Here is an 18,848-nt window from a genome sequence, read left to right as displayed (position 1 = left end):
AACCAGTAAGTAAAGTATTACTAGCAATCTTACAGAAATGAAAAAGATCTTGAGAACAATAGTATGTCAACAAATTACATAACCTAGGTGAAAATGACAAATTACTAAAAACACATAAACTACTAAACCTAACTCAAGAAGAAATAGAAAATCTGATTAGACCTAAAACAAATAAACAGACTGAGTTAGTACAGTTGTCCCTTCATATCCATGGGTTCTACAGCCACAGATTCAACTAACTGTAGATAAAAAAAAAAAAATTTTTTTTCATTTCCAGAAAGTTCCAAAAAGGAAAACTTAAATTTGCCACACATTGGCAACTACTTACATAGCATTTACATTTTATTCAGTATTATAAAGAATCTAGAGATTATCTAAAATATACAGGAGAAAGGATGTGCATACGTTATTTACAAATACTATGCCATTTTATGAAAGGGACTTTAGCATCCTCCGATTTTGGTATTCATGGGGATCCTGGAACCAATTCCCTGTGGATACCAAAAAGAATAACCCAGGGCCAGTTGGATTCAGTAGTGAATTATACCAAAAGTTTACTGAAGAATTAACACCAATCATTCTCAAACTCTTCCAGAAAATAAAAGAGGAGGAACTCTTCCTAACTCATTCATTCTATGAAGCCAGTATTACCCTGATATGATAGTCAGACAAATACATCACAAGAAAAGAAAACCACACATCAATATTTGTTATAAATATAGATGCAAAATCCTCAACAAAATACTAGCAAAGCAAATCCAGCAGCATGTAGAAACAATTATATATCATGACAGTGGAATTTATTCCAATACAAGGTTGGTTCAACATACAAAACTAAACCAATAAACACAATATTAAAAGAATAAAGAAGGAAAAAACCCATGATCACTCAACAGACAAAGAAAAGAGATTTAAGAAAATCCAATACCCTTTCAGGATCAAAGCACTCAACAAACTAGGACTGAAGGGAACTTCCTCAACCTTATAAGGGGCATCTATGAAAAACTCACAGCTCACATACTTAACAGTGAAAGGCTGAAAGCTTTCACCTTAAGACCAGTAACAAGACAGGGATGTTCACTCTCTCCACATTGATTTAACATCGTACTAGAGATTCTAACCAGGCAATTAGGCAAGAAAAAAATAAAAGGCACCCAGACTGGGGGAAAAAAAAAAGTAAAACTATCTCCATTTGAAGATGATATAATCTTACACATAAAAAAAAAAATCCTAAACCATACATACATACACATACACACAAACACACACACACACACAAACTATTAGAGCTAACAAGTTCAGGAAAGCTGTAGGATACAAAATCAAAAGAGAAAAATCAGTCATATTTCTATACAACAGCAATGAGACACCTGAAGATGAAATTAAGAAAACATTTCCATTTACAATAGAAAAAAAAGAATAAAATACTTAGGAATAAATTTAACAAAGTTAAGTGGAAATCTTATACTCTGAAAACTACAAAACACTGTTGAAAGAAAGTAAATAAGATCTAAATAAATGGAAACACATCCCATGTTCATAAATTGGAAGACTTAATATTGTCAAGATGGCATACTCTCCAAATTTATGTAGAGTCAATGTAATCCCCATCAAAATTCCAAATGCCTCTTTCGTAAAAACAGACAAGCAGATCCTAAAATTCATATGGAAATGCAAGGGATAGCATTTCCTTTTACAGAGATATATAGTCATAGATACATACAAACATACATTCGTATGGCTGTCTATCTATCTATCTACACACATATTAGCCAAAACAATATTGAAAATGAAGAACAATGTTGGAGTATTCATACTTCCCTATTTCAAAACTTACTACAAGGTTACAATAATAGAGACAGCTTGGTAATAGCCTAAGGAAAGACATATAGACCAATGGAGTAGAAATGAGTATCCAGAAATAAACTTTTAGACTTACCGTCATTTATGATGGAAAGTTATACCATGTTCATGGACTGGAAGAATTAATATCGTTAAAATAGCTATACTGCCCAAGGCAATATACAGATTCAATGCAATCTCTATCAAATTACCAAGGGCATTTTTCACAGAACTAGAACAAATAATTTTAAAATTTGTATGGAAACATAAAAAAACCCGTATAGCCAAAACAATCTTGAGAAAGATGAACAGAGCCAGAAGAATCACGCTCCCTAACCTCAGACTATACTACAAAGCTATAATAATCAAGCCAGCATGGTACTGGCACAAAAACAGATACATAGATCAATGGAACAGAACAGAGAGCCCAGAAATAAATCCACACACTTATGGTCAATTAATCTATGACAAAGGAGGCAAGAATATACAACTGGGAAAAGACAGTCTCTTCAATACGTGGTGCTGGGAAAACTGGACAGCTACATGTAAAAGAATGAAATTAGAATATTTTCTCACACCATATACAAAAATAAACTCAAAGTGGATTAAAGACCTAAATGTAAATCAGAAACCATAAAAACTCCTGGAAGGGGGCTTCCCTGGTGGCTCAGTGGTTAAGAATCCACCTGCCAATGCAGGGGACATGGGTTCGGGCCCTGGTCCAGGAAGATCCCACATGCCGTGGAGCAACTATGCCCGTGCGCCACAACTACTGAGCCTGCTCTAGAGCCCATGAGCCACAACTACTGAACCTGCATGCCACAACTACTGAAGCCCATGTGCCTAGAGCCCATGCTCCACAACAAGAGAAGCCACTGCAATGATAAGCCCGTGCACCACAATGAAGAGGAGCCCCCACTCACTGCAACTAGAGAAAGCCTAAATGCAGCAACGAGGACCCAACACAGTCAAAAATAAATAAATAAATAAATTTAAAAAAAGAAAAAAAAACAACAACTCCTGGAAGAAAACATAGGCAGAACACTTTTTGACAAAAATTATAGCAATATTTTTTTGGATCTGTTACCTAAGGCAAAGGAAACAAAAGTAAAAGTAAACAAATAAGGCCTAATTAAACTTAAAAGCCTTTGCACAGCAAGTGAAACCATCTACAAAATGAAAAGACAACCTAATCAATGGGAGAAAATATTTGCAAATGACCTGACCAATAAAGGGTTAATATCCAAAATATATAAACAGTTCATACAATTCTATGTCAAAAACACACACAACCCAATTTAAAAATGAGTGAAAGACCTGAAAAGACATTTTTCCAAAGAAGACAAACAGATGGCCAACAGGCACATAAAAAGATGATCAACATCACTAATCATCAAAGAAATGCAAATCAAAACCACAATGAGATATCACCTCATACCTGTCAGAAAGGTTATTATCAAAAAGACCACAAACCACAAATGCTGGCAAGGATGTGGAGAAAAGGGAACCCTCGGACACTGTTGGTGGGAATGTAAACTGGTGCAGCCACTGTGGAAAACATTATGGAGGTTTCTCAAAAAACTAAAAATAGAGCTACCATATGATCCAGCAATTCCACTCCTGGGCATACATCCGAAGAATACAAAGATTAATTTGAAAAGATACACGCACCACAATGTTCATTGCAGCATTATTTACAATTGCCAAATAACCTAAGTGTCCATCAACAGATGAATGGATAAAGAAGATGTGATAGATACAGATATAGATACAATGGAATGTTACTCAGTCATAAAAAAGAATAAAATTTTTCCATTTGCAACAACACAGGAACCTGGAGGGTATTATGCTTAGTGAAATGACTGAGACAGAGAAAGACAGATACTGTATGTTATCACTGTGTGTGGGATCTAAAAAAATAAAACAAGTGAATACAACAAAACAGAAACTGACTCACAGATATAATGAACAAACTAGTAGTTACCAGTGGGGAGGGGGGAGGGTCAGGAAAAAGGGAGGGGGTTAAGATGTACAAACTACTATGCATAAAGTAAATAAGCTACAAGGATATATTGTACAGCACAGGGAATATTGCTAATATTTTATAATAACTCTAAATGGAGGATAATCTATAGAAGTTCTGAATCACTATGTTGTACACCTGAAACTAATATAACATTGTAAATGAACTATATCAATAAAAAAAAATTATGGTCAATTGATTTTTAACAGCAGTACCAATACAAAATTAATGAGGAAAGAGGAGTCTTTTCAACAAATGGTATTGGGACAAGTGAATATCTACCCGCTAACAAATGAATCTGGACCCATACTTTATACCATATATAAAAATTAATTTTAAATGGATCACAGACCTTAATGTAAGAGCTAAAACTCTTAGAAGGAAGCACAGATGTAAATATTTGTGACCTTATTTTAAACACTGGTTTCGTAGATATAACACCAAAAGCATACGCAAACAAAGGAAAAAAAAGGATAAACTAGATTTCATCAAAATTAAAAACCCTGGTGCTTCAAAGGTCACCATCAAGAAAGTAAAAAGACAATCCACAGGAGAAAATATTTGCAAATCATATACCTGATAAGGGTCTAATTTCGTTAATGTATAAAGAACTCTTATGACTTCAACAGTAAAAAGACAAATAATCCAATTTTTTAAACGGTAAAAGAACTGAAGAGATATTTCTCCAAAGAAGACAACACAAATGGCCAATAAGCACATGTGAGGTTGCTCAACATCATTAGTCATCAGGGGACTGCAAATCAAAACCACAACGAGATATACCACTTTACACTCATCATTAGAGTGACTATTTAGAAAAAAAAAGTATCGGAGAGGATGTGGGAAATTCGACCCTCATAAACTGCTGGTGGGGGTGTAAAATGGTACAGCATCTGTGGAAAACAATTTGGCAGTTCTTCCAAAAGTTAAACATACAGTAAATATGATCCAGTAATTCCACTCCTAGGTATATACCCAAGAGAACTTTAAATATTCATAAAAAAAATGTGTACATGAATGTCCATAGCAGCATTCGTCATAGTAGTCAAAAAGTACAAACAACCCAAATATCCATTAAACTATGAATGAATATTCAAAATATAGTATATCTAGACAATGAAATATTTTTCAGCCATAAAAAGGAATGAAGTACTGTTACATGGTACAACACGAAAGACTCTTGAAAGTGTGCTAAGTAGATGAAGCCAGACACAAAAGGCCACATATCGTATGATCCATTTACATGAAATGTCCAGAATAGACAAATTCATAGAGACAGAAAGTAGATTAGTGGTGGCCAAGGGATGGAGTGAGGTGAGAATTGGAAATGTACTAATAAGGACAGGGTTTCTTTTTAGGGTGATAAAAATATTCCAAAATTGTGGTGATAGCTGCACAATATAATGAACATAAAAAATAATCACTGAATTCGATACTATAAAAGGGTAAATTTTATGTTATATGATTATACCTCAATAAAAAATTATTTTTTAACTTAAAAAAAAAAATTAAAAACAGCAGTGTTGTGCTATCCTAGGCCCCAGGCCAGTGTTGTGAGCATAGTGCATCTAGCCAAAAAAATCATCCAGATGAAGATATTGTTCAGAGTTGTTCTTCGTGAAGAAAGGGAAATATGTGCAATCTGAAATTCTCTCTCATCCCACAAATCCTTATCTTTCTATATATTCTATCTCTTTGAATGAGTAAGTTGCCATAACCAGAAACTGGGAGTCATTCTAGATTCCTTTTCTCTCTCTGATCCTTTGCATACAATCATTAAATTCCTACCCACTATAGTTCTTAGCTACTAAATATTTCCCATTCAGTACCCTCTTCTCTACCCCTACTTGACGACTCTGTCACCTCTCCCTTACACCCTGCTTCTAGTTTTGTTGTCCTTACACCTAACCTACATACTACTATCAGGAAGATCTATTTAAACCAAAAGTCTAACCACTGCAATACTTCAAGGGCTCTCCAGCACCTACATCACTTGGAACAAACTTACGTCTCCAACAAGCATCATTGCACATCACTCCCCGAGCCCACTTTACACTCTAGTAATACTGCTCCCAGTCTGCTGTACACAAGAAACCGATCATCATAACTGCCCCAATGTTTAAACGGGCTTTTGACATTTTTAATGCAAATAGTTTTTTTTAAATACGGCGACATAAATGCCCCTAAACATGTCAACAAAGACACCTGTAAACACTTAGTGAGAAAAATCCCTGCAACCTGATTATAAACTGAACCTAAAAAAAAAAAAAAAAAAGGAAATTGTGAACACTGGGAGCTCAGTATCTCCAGATTTTACATTAACACGACCTCTCACATTAACAAGACACAGAAAGAAACGAAGAACAATCTCAAAGCATCTCAAAAAAGCATTCTTTATTAAAAGAAAATGCAGAATTAGTAATACCGATTCCCTACCCAGGCTTAGGTGTCTTATCAAGCAACCTGAAGTTTCAGTACTACAAGGAACTCATTTCAGAGGATCTGTCCTCAAGTTTCTCACTGTCGGGGAAACCACGTGTTATTGACCTCTGTTCAAAATAAATAACACGACCGAAAGGCTAATTCATTTTAGGAATCGGGAAACACACCGTTGTAAAGTCCTGCTAAGCTAATATGCTCTGTTCACCTTCCTGATCTCCAGGTCCCCCTACACCACACAAAAAAACCGCCCAGGCATCCTAGGAACCTGGCTACTGTCTCGGACACAGGCCGTAGCCCGGCGACAGGTGAGAACTGGCTTCAGGACCTCCGACCACCGCCGCTGAGACCCCAAAGCCAAAGTCGGCTGCTACCTTCCCCGGGCGTCTCCCGCGACCCCTGAGCCAAGTGACCCGGATCGCGCCTGGACTCACCCGGCGAAGCTTTCCCAGGACCAGCCCCAAGTGCGGCTGAGAGACAGTCCCGGGGCCCTCCATGGCGTCAAGGCTGCCCTGGCAGTCGGCGCCGTATCCAGGGCCTGGCCGAGCCACCACCAGCAGCACCGGACACGCAGCGTTCGGTCCGGAACCCAAACCCGCACCCGGCAACCGGAGCAGACCACTGCGAAGCCGGCTGCGGGGAGGTGCCAGAGATGAACGGCGCCTACGGGCCTCAAGTGTCCACGCTGCCCAGCCGGGGAGCTTCGGCCCCTAGGTTACGCTTTGCGTCCTGAAGATCCGAAGGTCCAAGCCCGCCCGCACGAGCCTGCGACCTGCACTCCCCTCGCCGCCCTACCCCTCGGTTTGGTTTCGGCCAGACCTCAGCACGGAGGCGGGGTCGCGGGGACTCCGTTAATTTCCCCTCCTACTTCGCGCGAGGTCAGTAGACGTGTCCCGGTCGTTCTCTCTTAAAGGGGCCGGGGCTCTACCTGGCGGAGCTACCCAGCCTTGGAAATCGAGAGGCTTGGGGCTGAGAGAATGGGATTCGACCTTCGGGCCTGCTCTGCGGTGTGGGCCGCACCGCCCCGAACGTCAGGACTAGGTCTCAGGAGTCCCCACCTCGGGTGCTGGCGGCGAGGCTTCTCCCGGAAGCCCCTCGGCGTAACCCGGCGGGGTGAGCGCGACGCGCCCCCTCGGCCCGGGTGCCGGCGCCTGACCCAGCCCCAGCCCCCATCGCTTTCCTCTCGCAGCCCCGCTAGAGCCTGCTGTCCGCACCCCACGGAAGCCCTGACGGCGTCGTACCCCGGGGGAGCCCGCCGGCCCAGGGAAACCGGCCGCCGTCTTCATTCCTGTCAGAAAATGGCTTGCAGGGCCCGCGCCTCCTGCCAACCGTGTCCGGACTTTGGACAGGAAGGCGTCTCGGGTCAGCTGTGGTCTGGGCAAAGTTTAACCTCTCCCACGCAAGAGGACATTGATCGGGCCTCCTCTGCCCAGCGAAGGGTTCGAGGGCTTTACTCACTTTTACCTGAGTTACCTGGGCACTTGCTGGGCAAAACTCTTTAAACTCCATGAGCTCCTAGTTACCCAAATGCTAAATCAAACCCGTATGGACCTTAGCTGGGCGCGTGCTGTTCTCCTCTGAGGAAGGGAAGCTAAAAGTAGCATCTTGCCCTCTAAATTTAGGACCCTATATTTAGGTCTGTTGAATAAAATACCCAGGGCTGGATCTGTTCTTGGGGATGGGTTTTAGCTAACACAGGTGTAAAGGATCACCCATCTTTGAGTCTTCTAATTGAAGTCCTTAATGAAGCAACTCAAAAAGCCACAGATACTTCTTCCTAAACAAATCACCCGAGAGAACTCAATAATTGAACAGAATCTTAGTTCCTTAGGAAACTTCCCTAATGTTAAGCTTCTAGCAGCAACAGAACTATTGTGCCAAAAAGAATCCAGAAATGGCCCAAGTTCACGGCAAGTGATTTTCAGGACCAAAATGCAGGCTAGTTTTTTGGAGCTCAAAGTGCTCTCTCTCATTTGCCACATCAGCTTAAGGAGTTTCAGGAACTTTCACAAGTAGCAAAGAGTAGCAGAAATTGCTTAATGATTCTCCATTTCTAAGGTATTACACAGCCTTCATATGTGTTGGACAGTGTGTGCTGAAACTAAACTATGTGAATAGCTTACTAAAATCAGAAGAGAAGCGGCTTCCCTGGTGGCCCAGTGGTTGAGAGTTCACCTGCCGATGCAGGGGACGCGGGTTCGTGCCCCGGTCTGGGAGGATCCCACATGCCGCGGAGCGGCTGCACCCGTGAGCCATGGCCGCTGAGCCTGCGCGTCCGGAGCCTGTGCCCCGCAACGGGAGAGGCCACAGCAGTGAGAGGCCCGCGTACCACAAAAAAAAAAAAAAAAAAAGAATCCGCCTGCCAGTGTAGGGGACATGGGTTCGAGCCCTGATCCGGGAGGATCCCACATGCCGCAGAGCAACCAAGCCCGTGCACCACAACTACTGAGCCTGTGCTCTGGAGCCCACGAACCACAACTACCGAGCCTGTGCTCTAGAGCCCGTGCTCCGCGACAAGAGAAGCCACTGCAATGAGATGCCCGCGCACTGCAACGAAGAGTGGCCCCCGCTCTCTCCAACTAGAGAAAGCCCGCGTGCAGCTACGAAGACCCAATGCAGCCAAAAATAAATAAACTAATTAATTAATTAATTTAAAAAATCTAAACAGAAGCATAACCAAAATTTAGAATTTCAAAGGATCTTAGAACAACAACATATGCCTCAATTAAAACACTGTATTACTGAATGAAAGTTCTTCAGTTAGTCTGAACATTTTCAGGGAACTCCAGAATCGTTAGCTTTCAGGATCTATTTACAATGTAAAACATTTTTTTAAAAATCCCTTTGCCCTCCCTGAGACAGTCTGTGTCCTTTTCTAGTTTTTCAATAATTACCATTCCAAATATTAAAAACAGAGCAGGGACAAAAGGATAAATGAAATTTAAAAGAAAAATCTACAAGTTTCCCATAGCAAAAACAGTAAAACTTAAACTCAGTGCCAGGTTCAAACCTAATTTCTTTTCTGCACACTTAATAGTCATATAGAAACTTACCTCTTCCTCTAGATGTTTCAATCCCATTTTTTAAAAGGTTCATGTTAATATATTCTAATATGTAAATAAAGTTCTACTAAGCTCCTCATATCCTTGAGAAAGATTTCAGATTCTAATACATCATCCTGCACTCTTGTGTTTCCACACTGTGATCCTGCTTTAACACTTGTGTGGCAAAGGGGTGCTATTAGGTGGAGTTGTGACTACCAACCCATAATCTAATTTCATGGACATAACTCCTGATTAATTCTTCCTTAAATGTCATGCATAGTACTACCCTCTTAAAATCTACAATTGAAAAGAGAAATACTAAATTAGGTAACTGATAAAAATAAAATTGAATGTTTTATTCTATATTCATATAGAGTACATGATTTTTACCATGTGAAAGATATCAAAGTTTGTCCTCCTTAAGTAGATATGGGATTTTGCCATCTTATATAAGCTTACTTTAAAGGAAATGGAGAACAAATGCTGTTAGTGTTTGTGACAGCTGCTAGAAAGCATACAAGAACATTAGAAACATGCTAACCAGTAAACCTTGTCCACAACCTAGAAACTGATTTCCCTTATGAAGGGCCCTGTTGCTAAACTGTAAACACTAGTTACTCCCATTTAATTAAACAGTCAGTGTCACAGGCTGTACGATCTAGTCCTTCAAAAGAAAGTCAAACATGCTGAGCCACATCTTCATTCTCTGCACTAGTGATGTAAGAGCTGTTCTCAGAACATACTAAATCAGGAGCTACCTGTTGAACAAGAGCTGGGTAATTTCCATTGTTTATTCCACGTATAAATGAATATATTTATATATATTTTTTATTCTAGTTAAGAATATATAAAGGTTAGAACCCAAAGAGCCTCCTCAATTATAAAATAAAGTAGATTAAAAAGTGGTGTTGATTCCTATTACTTAAACAATTCAAAAAAAGTGTTTTGTATACAAAATCTAACTAAAATTATCAGCGAATAGAAACAATTACCTGAAGCATTTAGGCAAGAAGAAAAGGAAACACTTTTGCCTAAATTTAACTGGAAAATTGCTCAAGTTTTCCATTTACTGCAGCTATTATGGATGCTTAATAGACCCACTAAGACTTAGAATTCCTGACCTGGCAGAAACTCTTCAGAGCATTTAGCCCAAACATTATGAACTTAAAGCTGTATAGAGGCCAAACAGTTGAAATAAGTATAGGGAAATGAAAACCGCATGTCTATTCAATGCAAGCGCTATTCAGCTTGAGCTTCTTGTTGCCACAGAAGAACGGAAGACTATGTATTACAGTCTTCTACTTTTTCAGGAGAACGCAGAAATCCAGATTTTTATATGAACTAACCTTTGAAATGTAGTCAGCTGGTTCATAATTTTTAAACAATGCTCAAGCCAGCCAGTGACCAGTCTGTCGTCTAGTCTCTGCTACTGGTATTACAGTTTTAAACCGAGACTTCCCCAGAGAAAAAGTGACTCTCCAAGGTCACAAGATAATTAACAAATTTAAATTCAATATTTTCATGTCTGAAGAATTTCAACCAAAATGGTTCAAGTAAAATGTATTTGATGATATTTAATGAGTCCACAAAAGTAAGCTTACTTAGCATAGCCTGTATTAAGTAAGCACTTTATATGAAAGGTGAATATGGTGTACTAATAAATTAGTTTTTAATTTAGTAACTTAACTGGTATAATTTATTGGAGAGGGGGATGACAAGTGAGGGCTATGTCAGTTGGACATAGTAATAAGTAGAATTAATTAAATGGGTAGTTGAAAGTTTTATCATGACTATTTTTATAAATTACATCATTATTAGTTTTCCTTTTCTCCTATGCTAGAGCAGATTTTTAAGTAATGTTTTTAATCAACATCTTCAACACCAAATCATACAGAGTAAATTAATCACGTCTCTGAACTTATTTACCAAGTAATGTCAACTCTCTAGAAACCAGCAAAGAAATAAAGTAAGGAAGAAGCCTCTGAAAACAAAACAATATGTGTCATTAAGCCTAGTTTTCACAAATACTCTTACAGTCAGTGGCACCTGGTCACCATAACTAAAAATCTGGTAAATTATCCTCACTTTTCCATTTTCTTCTCCTTGCTACGTTCGATCAATCATTAAACCCGATGAATTCTATCTACAAAAATCTACCTAGTTTGTCCTTCCAATCATTTTAACAACCACTATCAGATATTAGGCCAAAGGTTAAAAAATGTGGCTAGTGGGCCAGACCCAACCCACAGAATGCTTTGTCTGAACTGCATGATATTTTTTCTAATCTAAATATTTGCCAGCATTAAAAATTGGGAGATTTCACACAGAAGAACCCAGATTTCCAACTTTTCTTGAAATATCAGAAGATCTGGCAAAAACTAGGCTGAAGGTAAGTAGCAGCTACATGTTTCAGAGAAAGCATACACTCTCCAGTTGGTTACAGCTCTCACCTTTACCTGTGCTGCACTCATTTCATTTGAGTTTATAAACCCTGTTTTAGACCTTCACCATTTATTTCCTGAACTAAAGTGATAACTTCTTGATTGGCCTCCCTGCCTCTGGTCTTTATCCGGTTCAATTCTTATTTGACAATGTTGACAGATAGACTTTAAAAATGAAACTTTTTCAGTTCACTCCCTACTTAAAATTCCTCAGGGCTTCCCTGGTGGCGCAGTGGTTGAGAATACTCCTGCCAACGCAGGGGACACAGGTTCATGCCCCGGTCCTGGAAGATCCCACATGCCGCGGAGCGGCTGCACCCGTGAGCCATGGCCGCTGAGCCTGCGCGTCCAGAGCCCGTGCTCCGCAACGGGAGAGGCCACAACAGTCAGAGGCCCGCGTACCGCAAAAAAATAAAATAAAATAAAATTCCTCAATAGTGCCCCGTCATTTAAAAGATGGAGTTCAACTTCCTATCATAACATGCAAAGCTATTTTTTACATAATCCCAGTATACAACTTCAGTCCCACTCTGTATTCAATCAGACTGAATTGCTTATAGACCTCCAAAAATGCCAAGCTCTCTCCCACTTCTGTACTTTTAAAAATGCTCTCTCCTCAACCTAGAATGTTTATCCTTTCTTGCCTGGCTAACTCCTACTCTTTCTTCAATATCAGCTCAAGTAAGATCTCTTCTGGGACATTTTCCCAGGCTCCTCCTCCCCACCCTCTCTACCTACCACTTCCAATCAGTCTACTAGGCAGCTCCTCCTGTATATCAGTAGCCTCCTGTGGCTATTACAGCACCATATTATAATTATTGCATTTTTTTTTCTGGTGTCCTCCAACTAGAGTGAACTCCTTGAAGGCAACCACTGTTAAATTTCATCTTAAAATGTAAATGAGAAGACAAAAGTGCTTCCTCAATTATTTATTTGGTAGCAGTAGATGAGAAAAGGAACAAACATTTGTAAAAGGCCTCATGTGCCAAGTACTACAGCTAGGTCCTTTTGCAATATTTCATTTACAATAAATGAGATAGAATTTAATAGGATTTACAATAAATGAAAAAGTGGACAGATTTTAGAATTTCAGTTATGACTTGGTTAAATTTTGAGGTACTAGCTGCTTTTGCAAGATTCTCATATTACACCATTCTGAGGTCACAGCTGTCATTCAAATACTAATAATTTGCTTAAGGTTAATTTTCAGTTCATATTATTTCTGAGTTAACTCTTAGTGTAATTTCCCCTGATTTGAAAAAAAGGGGAAGGAAAAAACTCAAATGCTCAAGATCAACAAAGCTTAAGGAAAGTTTTAGAAAAAATCCTTAACAACATCCATGCAACAAAGCATTCATGTAAGGAGAAAGCTTACATGTAAAATCTTATGTAAAGAGAAATGTTATGTAACACTCACATAGTGAAGGATTCACTCAAACATAATTTTCAGCTGTTCCTATACTTAGTAAAATAGGTAAAATTATTGAAAACATCTAAAACGTCAACTTACCCTTTCTGTAAGAACTACAATTGGTGAAAACGCAGAATTCAGGAAATCATAAACATCAATTTGAAATAAATATTTCAGAATCTGACACTCAGAAGCATCTTCTGTCAATTTATAAATAAAAATATGTTAACACTTGATGCGATGTAATTTTGAATCTAATTTTTTCTTTACTTGCTGCATTGGAGAACAAATAGCTTGTTTCTTACCTTTTTGAGCAACATAATTTTGAGAAGACAAAGAGTAATCTGTTGAAAAGAGCTGACTGTTTGACAGGGTATTTTCCACAAATGTGTCTATTTCCACTTGAGTAGGTCTTTCAGTGTCTAGTGATGTTTCTGATTTTTCATCATTATTTTCAGAAGATAGAGTTTTGAAATGTACTTCTTCGTGAATTCTCATAGATAACTCTATTTTAGAGACCATATCTGCAAATAAATAAGGAGAAATGTTTGGGATTTTTTTTTACATGCTTGCTTTGTTGTGGGCTTCCTATTTTTTTTCTAGGCAGGTCATTCTTTGAATCTTGTGGGCATTGTGATACTTCATTATGGAAAGAATTCATTAAAACATAAATTTGTAGCCTCTATTAGTTGCTACTTCTGATGTAATAAATTACCACACACTTAGTGGCTTAAAGGATACAAATATATTCTCTTAGAGTACTGGAAATCAGAAATCCTACAACCAAGGTTTTGGCAGGGCTGTGTGTTCCTTCTGGAGGCTCTCGAGGAGAACCCATTTCATTGCCTTTTCTACCTTCTGGAGGGCATCTGCATCCTTTGACTCATGGCCCTGTATATATGAAGATATATATGTACATCTCAAGAACTTTCATTTAAAAAGGATTACCAGGCTTCCCTGGTGGTGCAGTGGTTAAGAATCCGCCTGCGAATCCAGGGGACACAGGTTCAAACCCTGGTCCAGGAAGATCACACATGCCGCGGAGCAACTAAGACCGTGTGCCACAACTACTAAGCCTGTGCTCTAGAGCCTGCGAGCCACAACTACTGAGCCTGCGGGCCTAGAGCTCATGCTCCACAGCAAGAGAAGCCTGCACATTGCAACGAAGAGTAGACTCTGCTTGCCGCAACTAGAGAAAGCCCGTGTGCAGCAACAAAGACCGAATGCAGCCAAAAATAAATAAAAAATAAATAAATTTATTATAAAATTTATAAAAAATAATAAAAATAAAAAGGATCACCCTTCCCCAAAATAAAGAAAAAAAATTAACTTGAAACATATATGTCATAATTTTACACATTTGTAATGTTGCATCATATGCATACCATGTCATTACATGCGTACATGTGCATACCATGTCAAATAGCCATCAATTTAAGACAATTCAATTTTCAAACATAGTTTAAACTGATCACCTGATTCAATGAACTAATCAAACAGGATTTAAAAATAAAAAGTTCTAACTAGTCCTAGCCTGAGCTATAGTATTCAAGTAAATTGTGGGATTTATTCCTCAGTTACTTTTTAAGACAAGGATAGAAAAGTATCAGTGCAGCCCTGAAAAACAATATTAAAGAGTAGTCCTGGGCTTCCCTGGTGGCACAGTGGTTGAGAGTCCACCTGCCAATGCAGGGGACATGGGTTCGTGCCCCGGTCCGGGAAAATCCCACATGCCGTGGAGTGGCTGGGCCCGTGAGCCATGGCCGCTGAGCCTGCGCGTCCGGAGCCTGTGCATCCGGAGCCTGTGCTCCGCAACGGGAGAGGCCACAACGGTGAGAGGTCCGCGTACCGCAACAACAACAACAACAAAAAAATATATATATATATAATAAAAATTAAAAAATTAAAAAAGAATACTCCTAACTGAATTATTCAATGTCTAACTTTGCTCTTTGAGTTATGAATTTAACACATGGCTTTGATGCTGTCACTTACTTAGCATTGTTTAAAAGATGAAAGTCCCAAGTAAGCAAACACACATCTGTAATTTACTCATGCCACCTGTGGACATTAAACTTAAAAATGAACAATCAACTCAGGAGTCTGAATACAATAGGACTGTTGTAAATACAGGACTCAAACAGTGATCTACAATGATGTTTAATGGCATTAGGGGAAAAAAAGGCTTATTCGACAATTAATTACACCAAATTTATATGTGCTTAAATTGGTTTATTTTAAATACTGTTTTACACTGCATTTGAAATAAATATATGTGAAGAAAATGAAAATTTCCTGTAATAATTTCATATTTGATTATACTTTTTTTTTTTTTTTTTTTTTTGCAGTACATGGGCCTCTCACTGTTGTGGCCTTTCCCGTTGTGGGGCACAGGCTCCGGACGCGCAGGCTCAGCGGCCATGGCTCACAGGCCCAGCTGCTCCGCGGCAGGTGGGATCTTTCCGGACTGGAGCACGAACCCGCATCCCCTGCATCGGCAGGAGGACTCTCAACCACTGCGCCACCAGGGAAGCCCTGATTATACTGTTGAGGTATTATTTTCACATTACTTAAATCTAAGCTATAAGATTTACATTAGAAGCCAAAACAATCTTGAAAAAGAAGAGCTGGAGGAATCAAGTTCCCTGACTTCAGACTATACTACAAAGCTACAGTCATCAAAATAGTATGGTACTGGAACAAAGACACATGGATCAGTGGAACAGGATAGAGAGCCTAGAAATAGACCCATACACTTATGGTCAATTAATCTAGAACAAAGGAGGTGAGAATATACAATGGAGAAAAGATGGTATCTTCAATAAACAGTGCTGGGAAAACTGGACAGCTACATGTAAAAGAATGAAATTAGAACATTCTCTAATACTGTATACGAAAATAAACTCAAAATGGATTAAAGACCTAAATGTAAGACTGGATACTATAAAACTCCTAGAGGAAAACATAGGCAGAACACTCTTTGACATAAATTGCAACAGTATTTTGGGGGATCTGTTTCCTAGAGATGGAAATGGAAACAAAACCAAAAATAAACAAATGGGACCTAATTAAGCTAAATGCTTTGCACAGCAAAGGAAACCATAAGCAAAACAAAAAGACAACCTATGGAATGGGAGAAAATATTTGTGGATTATGCAACTGACAAGGGATTGAGTTCCAAAATATACAAACAGCTCATACAGCTCAATATCATAAAAGCAAACAACCCAATCAAAAAAATGAGTGGAAGACCTAAATAGGCATTTCTCCAAAGAAGACATCTGGATGGCCAAGAAGCACATGAAAAGATGTTCAATGTTGCTAATTATTAGAGAAATTCAAATCAAAAGTACAATGAGGTATCACCTCACACCAGTCAGAATGGTTATCATCAAAAAATCTACAAACAATAAATGCTGGAGAGAGTGTGGAGAAAAGGGAACCCTCTTATACTGTTGGTAGAAATGTAAACTGATACAGCCACTATGGAGAACAGTATGGAGGTTTCTTAAAAAACTAAAAATAGAACTACCATATGATCCAACAATCCCATTCCTGGGCATATATCAGGAGGAAACTATAATTTGAAAAGTTACAGGCACCCCAATGTTCATAGCAGCAATATTTACAAATAGCCAAGACATAGAAGCAACCTAAATGTCCATTGACAGATGAGCAGATAAAGAAGATGGTATGCATATATAATGGACTATTACTCAGCCATAAAAAAGAATGAAATAATGCCATTTGCAGCAACATTGATGGACCTAGAGATTATCATATTAAATGAAGTAAGTCAGAGAAAGACAAATATCATATGATATCACTTATATGTGGAATCTAAAAAATGATACAAATGAACTTATTTACAAAACAGAAATAGACTCAGACATAGAAAACAAATTTATGGTTACCAAAGGGGAAAGCGGGGGAGAGATAAATTAGGAATTTGGGATTAACAGTTATACACTACTGTATATAAAATGGATAAACAACAAGGTCCTAATGTATAGCACAGGGAACTATATTCAATACCTTATAATAACCTAATATAGAAAAGAATCTGAAAAAGAATATACATATGTTCTTATACATATATATTCAGTTATATATGTATAAGTGAATCACTTTGCTGTACACCTGAAACATTGTAAATCAACAATACTTCAATTTAAAAAAGTACATTAGATACAGATATGACTTTCTTACAATTGTTAATAAATTAATAAACAATTTTAATTCAAATAAAATAATGAATAGTTTTCATATTTAACTGTACTTGGGAAATTCATTATTTAAATAAGCTCAGTTTGGAGTCCTTTTGTAAAATAGAGTTCTAATATCCTAATATTCCCTTAGGATCTATTAATATTGTAATATAAGTAATTGTTCCCTAATTTATCTGTTTTGTAAATTCTTATCTCAGGATATTAGCTTTTTATAAATGTGGTTATCTCAAACCTCAGCTTTTCACAAATACTTTTACAAGATCAGTGATTCATTTTCCTTATGCACTCTTTCTAAATAAGTCAAGTTTTCATTTGTTATTCCCTAAAAGAGTTGTTGAAATTATCTGAAAATATTGGCTATTTTAGCTATTTCTCCAATATTGAGAAAATAGAGTCTGTGGTTTTATCTGAATCCCTCTTTCAGTATTCTTTTTTTTTTTTAATATTTATTTATTTATTTATTTGGCTGTGTCGGGTCTTAGTTGTAGCACTCGGGATCTTTGTTGCGTCATGAGGGATCTTCCGTTGCCACGTGCCGGCTCTTCATTGGGGCTCTCAGGCTCTAGAGCACGCGGGCTTAGTTGTCCTGCAGCATGTGAGATCTTAGTTCCCCAACCAGGGATCAAACCCGCGTCCCCCTGCATTGGAAGGTGGATTCTCAAACACTGGACCACCAGGGAAGTCCCTAGTATTCTTTTTTTAAAACAACTTTGCATGACCCCAGCTTGTTTTTCATTTAATTAATAGTGAAATGTTTTGAAGTATTTATATAGTAAGACATCATTTTTCTGAAACTTAAAGGAATTTCTTAACATTTTTATAAAAGTCCCTCAAAACTAGTTATAATTGCATAAATGCCCTGTTCTCATTTGACTATCTACCAAGTTATTCATATTTAGAAATTCTCCCAGCATCACTATATGAAATGATAAATTCTACTAAAATGATATTCAGAATGCCCTGAAGTTTCTATATATATGCTCTAAAATATTTTTATATATCTATATTTTGAATACTGTATTTCTGGGCCCGATATTGTTTTCTTTTAGTCTCTCTTCTTTCCAATTACTAATCTGCTTTTTCACAAATACTCCCTTAGGATCTAACAAGCTTAGAACAAAGTAATTTCCTCTAGCCTTTGAAAATCTAGGTCTCTAATGTTTTCAGTCATGAAAATCATCACACCACCTTATTTAGAAAAGGGTTAGAATCTAAAGTCTATATTCTGGTTGAGGATGTTGATCAAGTAAAGAACTCATATTTTGTAGAATATTAAGAAATAACATATAGTTCTTCTGGAAATTCAAGATAATCAACCAGCACCAGTGAAATGTGTTTCCTTCTGAGTTTGCAACATTGTTGATCTCTTCTTGTGAAAATTTTTCTTTCATTCTAGGATTCGACTGTTTCTATATTTTT

General features: G+C 38.1%; 1 protein-coding gene across 13 annotated transcripts in view; it reads right to left on the bottom strand.

Moving 5' to 3' along the window:
• Nucleotides 1-18,848, bottom strand: part of MIA2 (MIA SH3 domain ER export factor 2) — a 110,530-nt gene that overhangs the window by 81,194 nt on the left and 10,488 nt on the right. For 7 of the 13 annotated variants that reach the window (XR_003795777.1, XR_003795778.1, XM_029236728.1 and 4 more), the window contains exons 5-6: nucleotides 13,506-13,724; nucleotides 13,300-13,400 (exon numbers count right to left, since the gene is read on the bottom strand). Coding sequence is in view for 10 of the 13 variants with exons in the window: in XM_029236728.1 (XP_029092561.1) it covers nucleotides 13,300-13,400; nucleotides 13,506-13,724 (320 nt within the window). In the remaining 3 variants the exon portion in view is untranslated. Of the gene's footprint in view, nucleotides 1-6,738; nucleotides 6,890-9,357; nucleotides 9,600-13,299; nucleotides 13,401-13,505; nucleotides 13,725-18,848 lie in introns of those variants that run through there. The other 6 variants (XM_029236732.1, XM_029236729.1, XM_029236730.1 and 3 more) reach the window with 3 other exon arrangements.

The sequence above is a fragment of the Monodon monoceros genome, unplaced genomic scaffold (genome assembly GCF_005190385.1).
Source record: "Monodon monoceros isolate NGI ecotype Baffin Bay Population unplaced genomic scaffold, NGI_Narwhal_1 Super_Scaffold_21, whole genome shotgun sequence".
Lineage (NCBI taxonomy): Eukaryota > Metazoa > Chordata > Mammalia > Artiodactyla > Monodontidae > Monodon > Monodon monoceros.
Note: the sequence above shows the minus strand (reverse complement) of the source record. Positions and strands in the feature narration are given on the sequence as shown.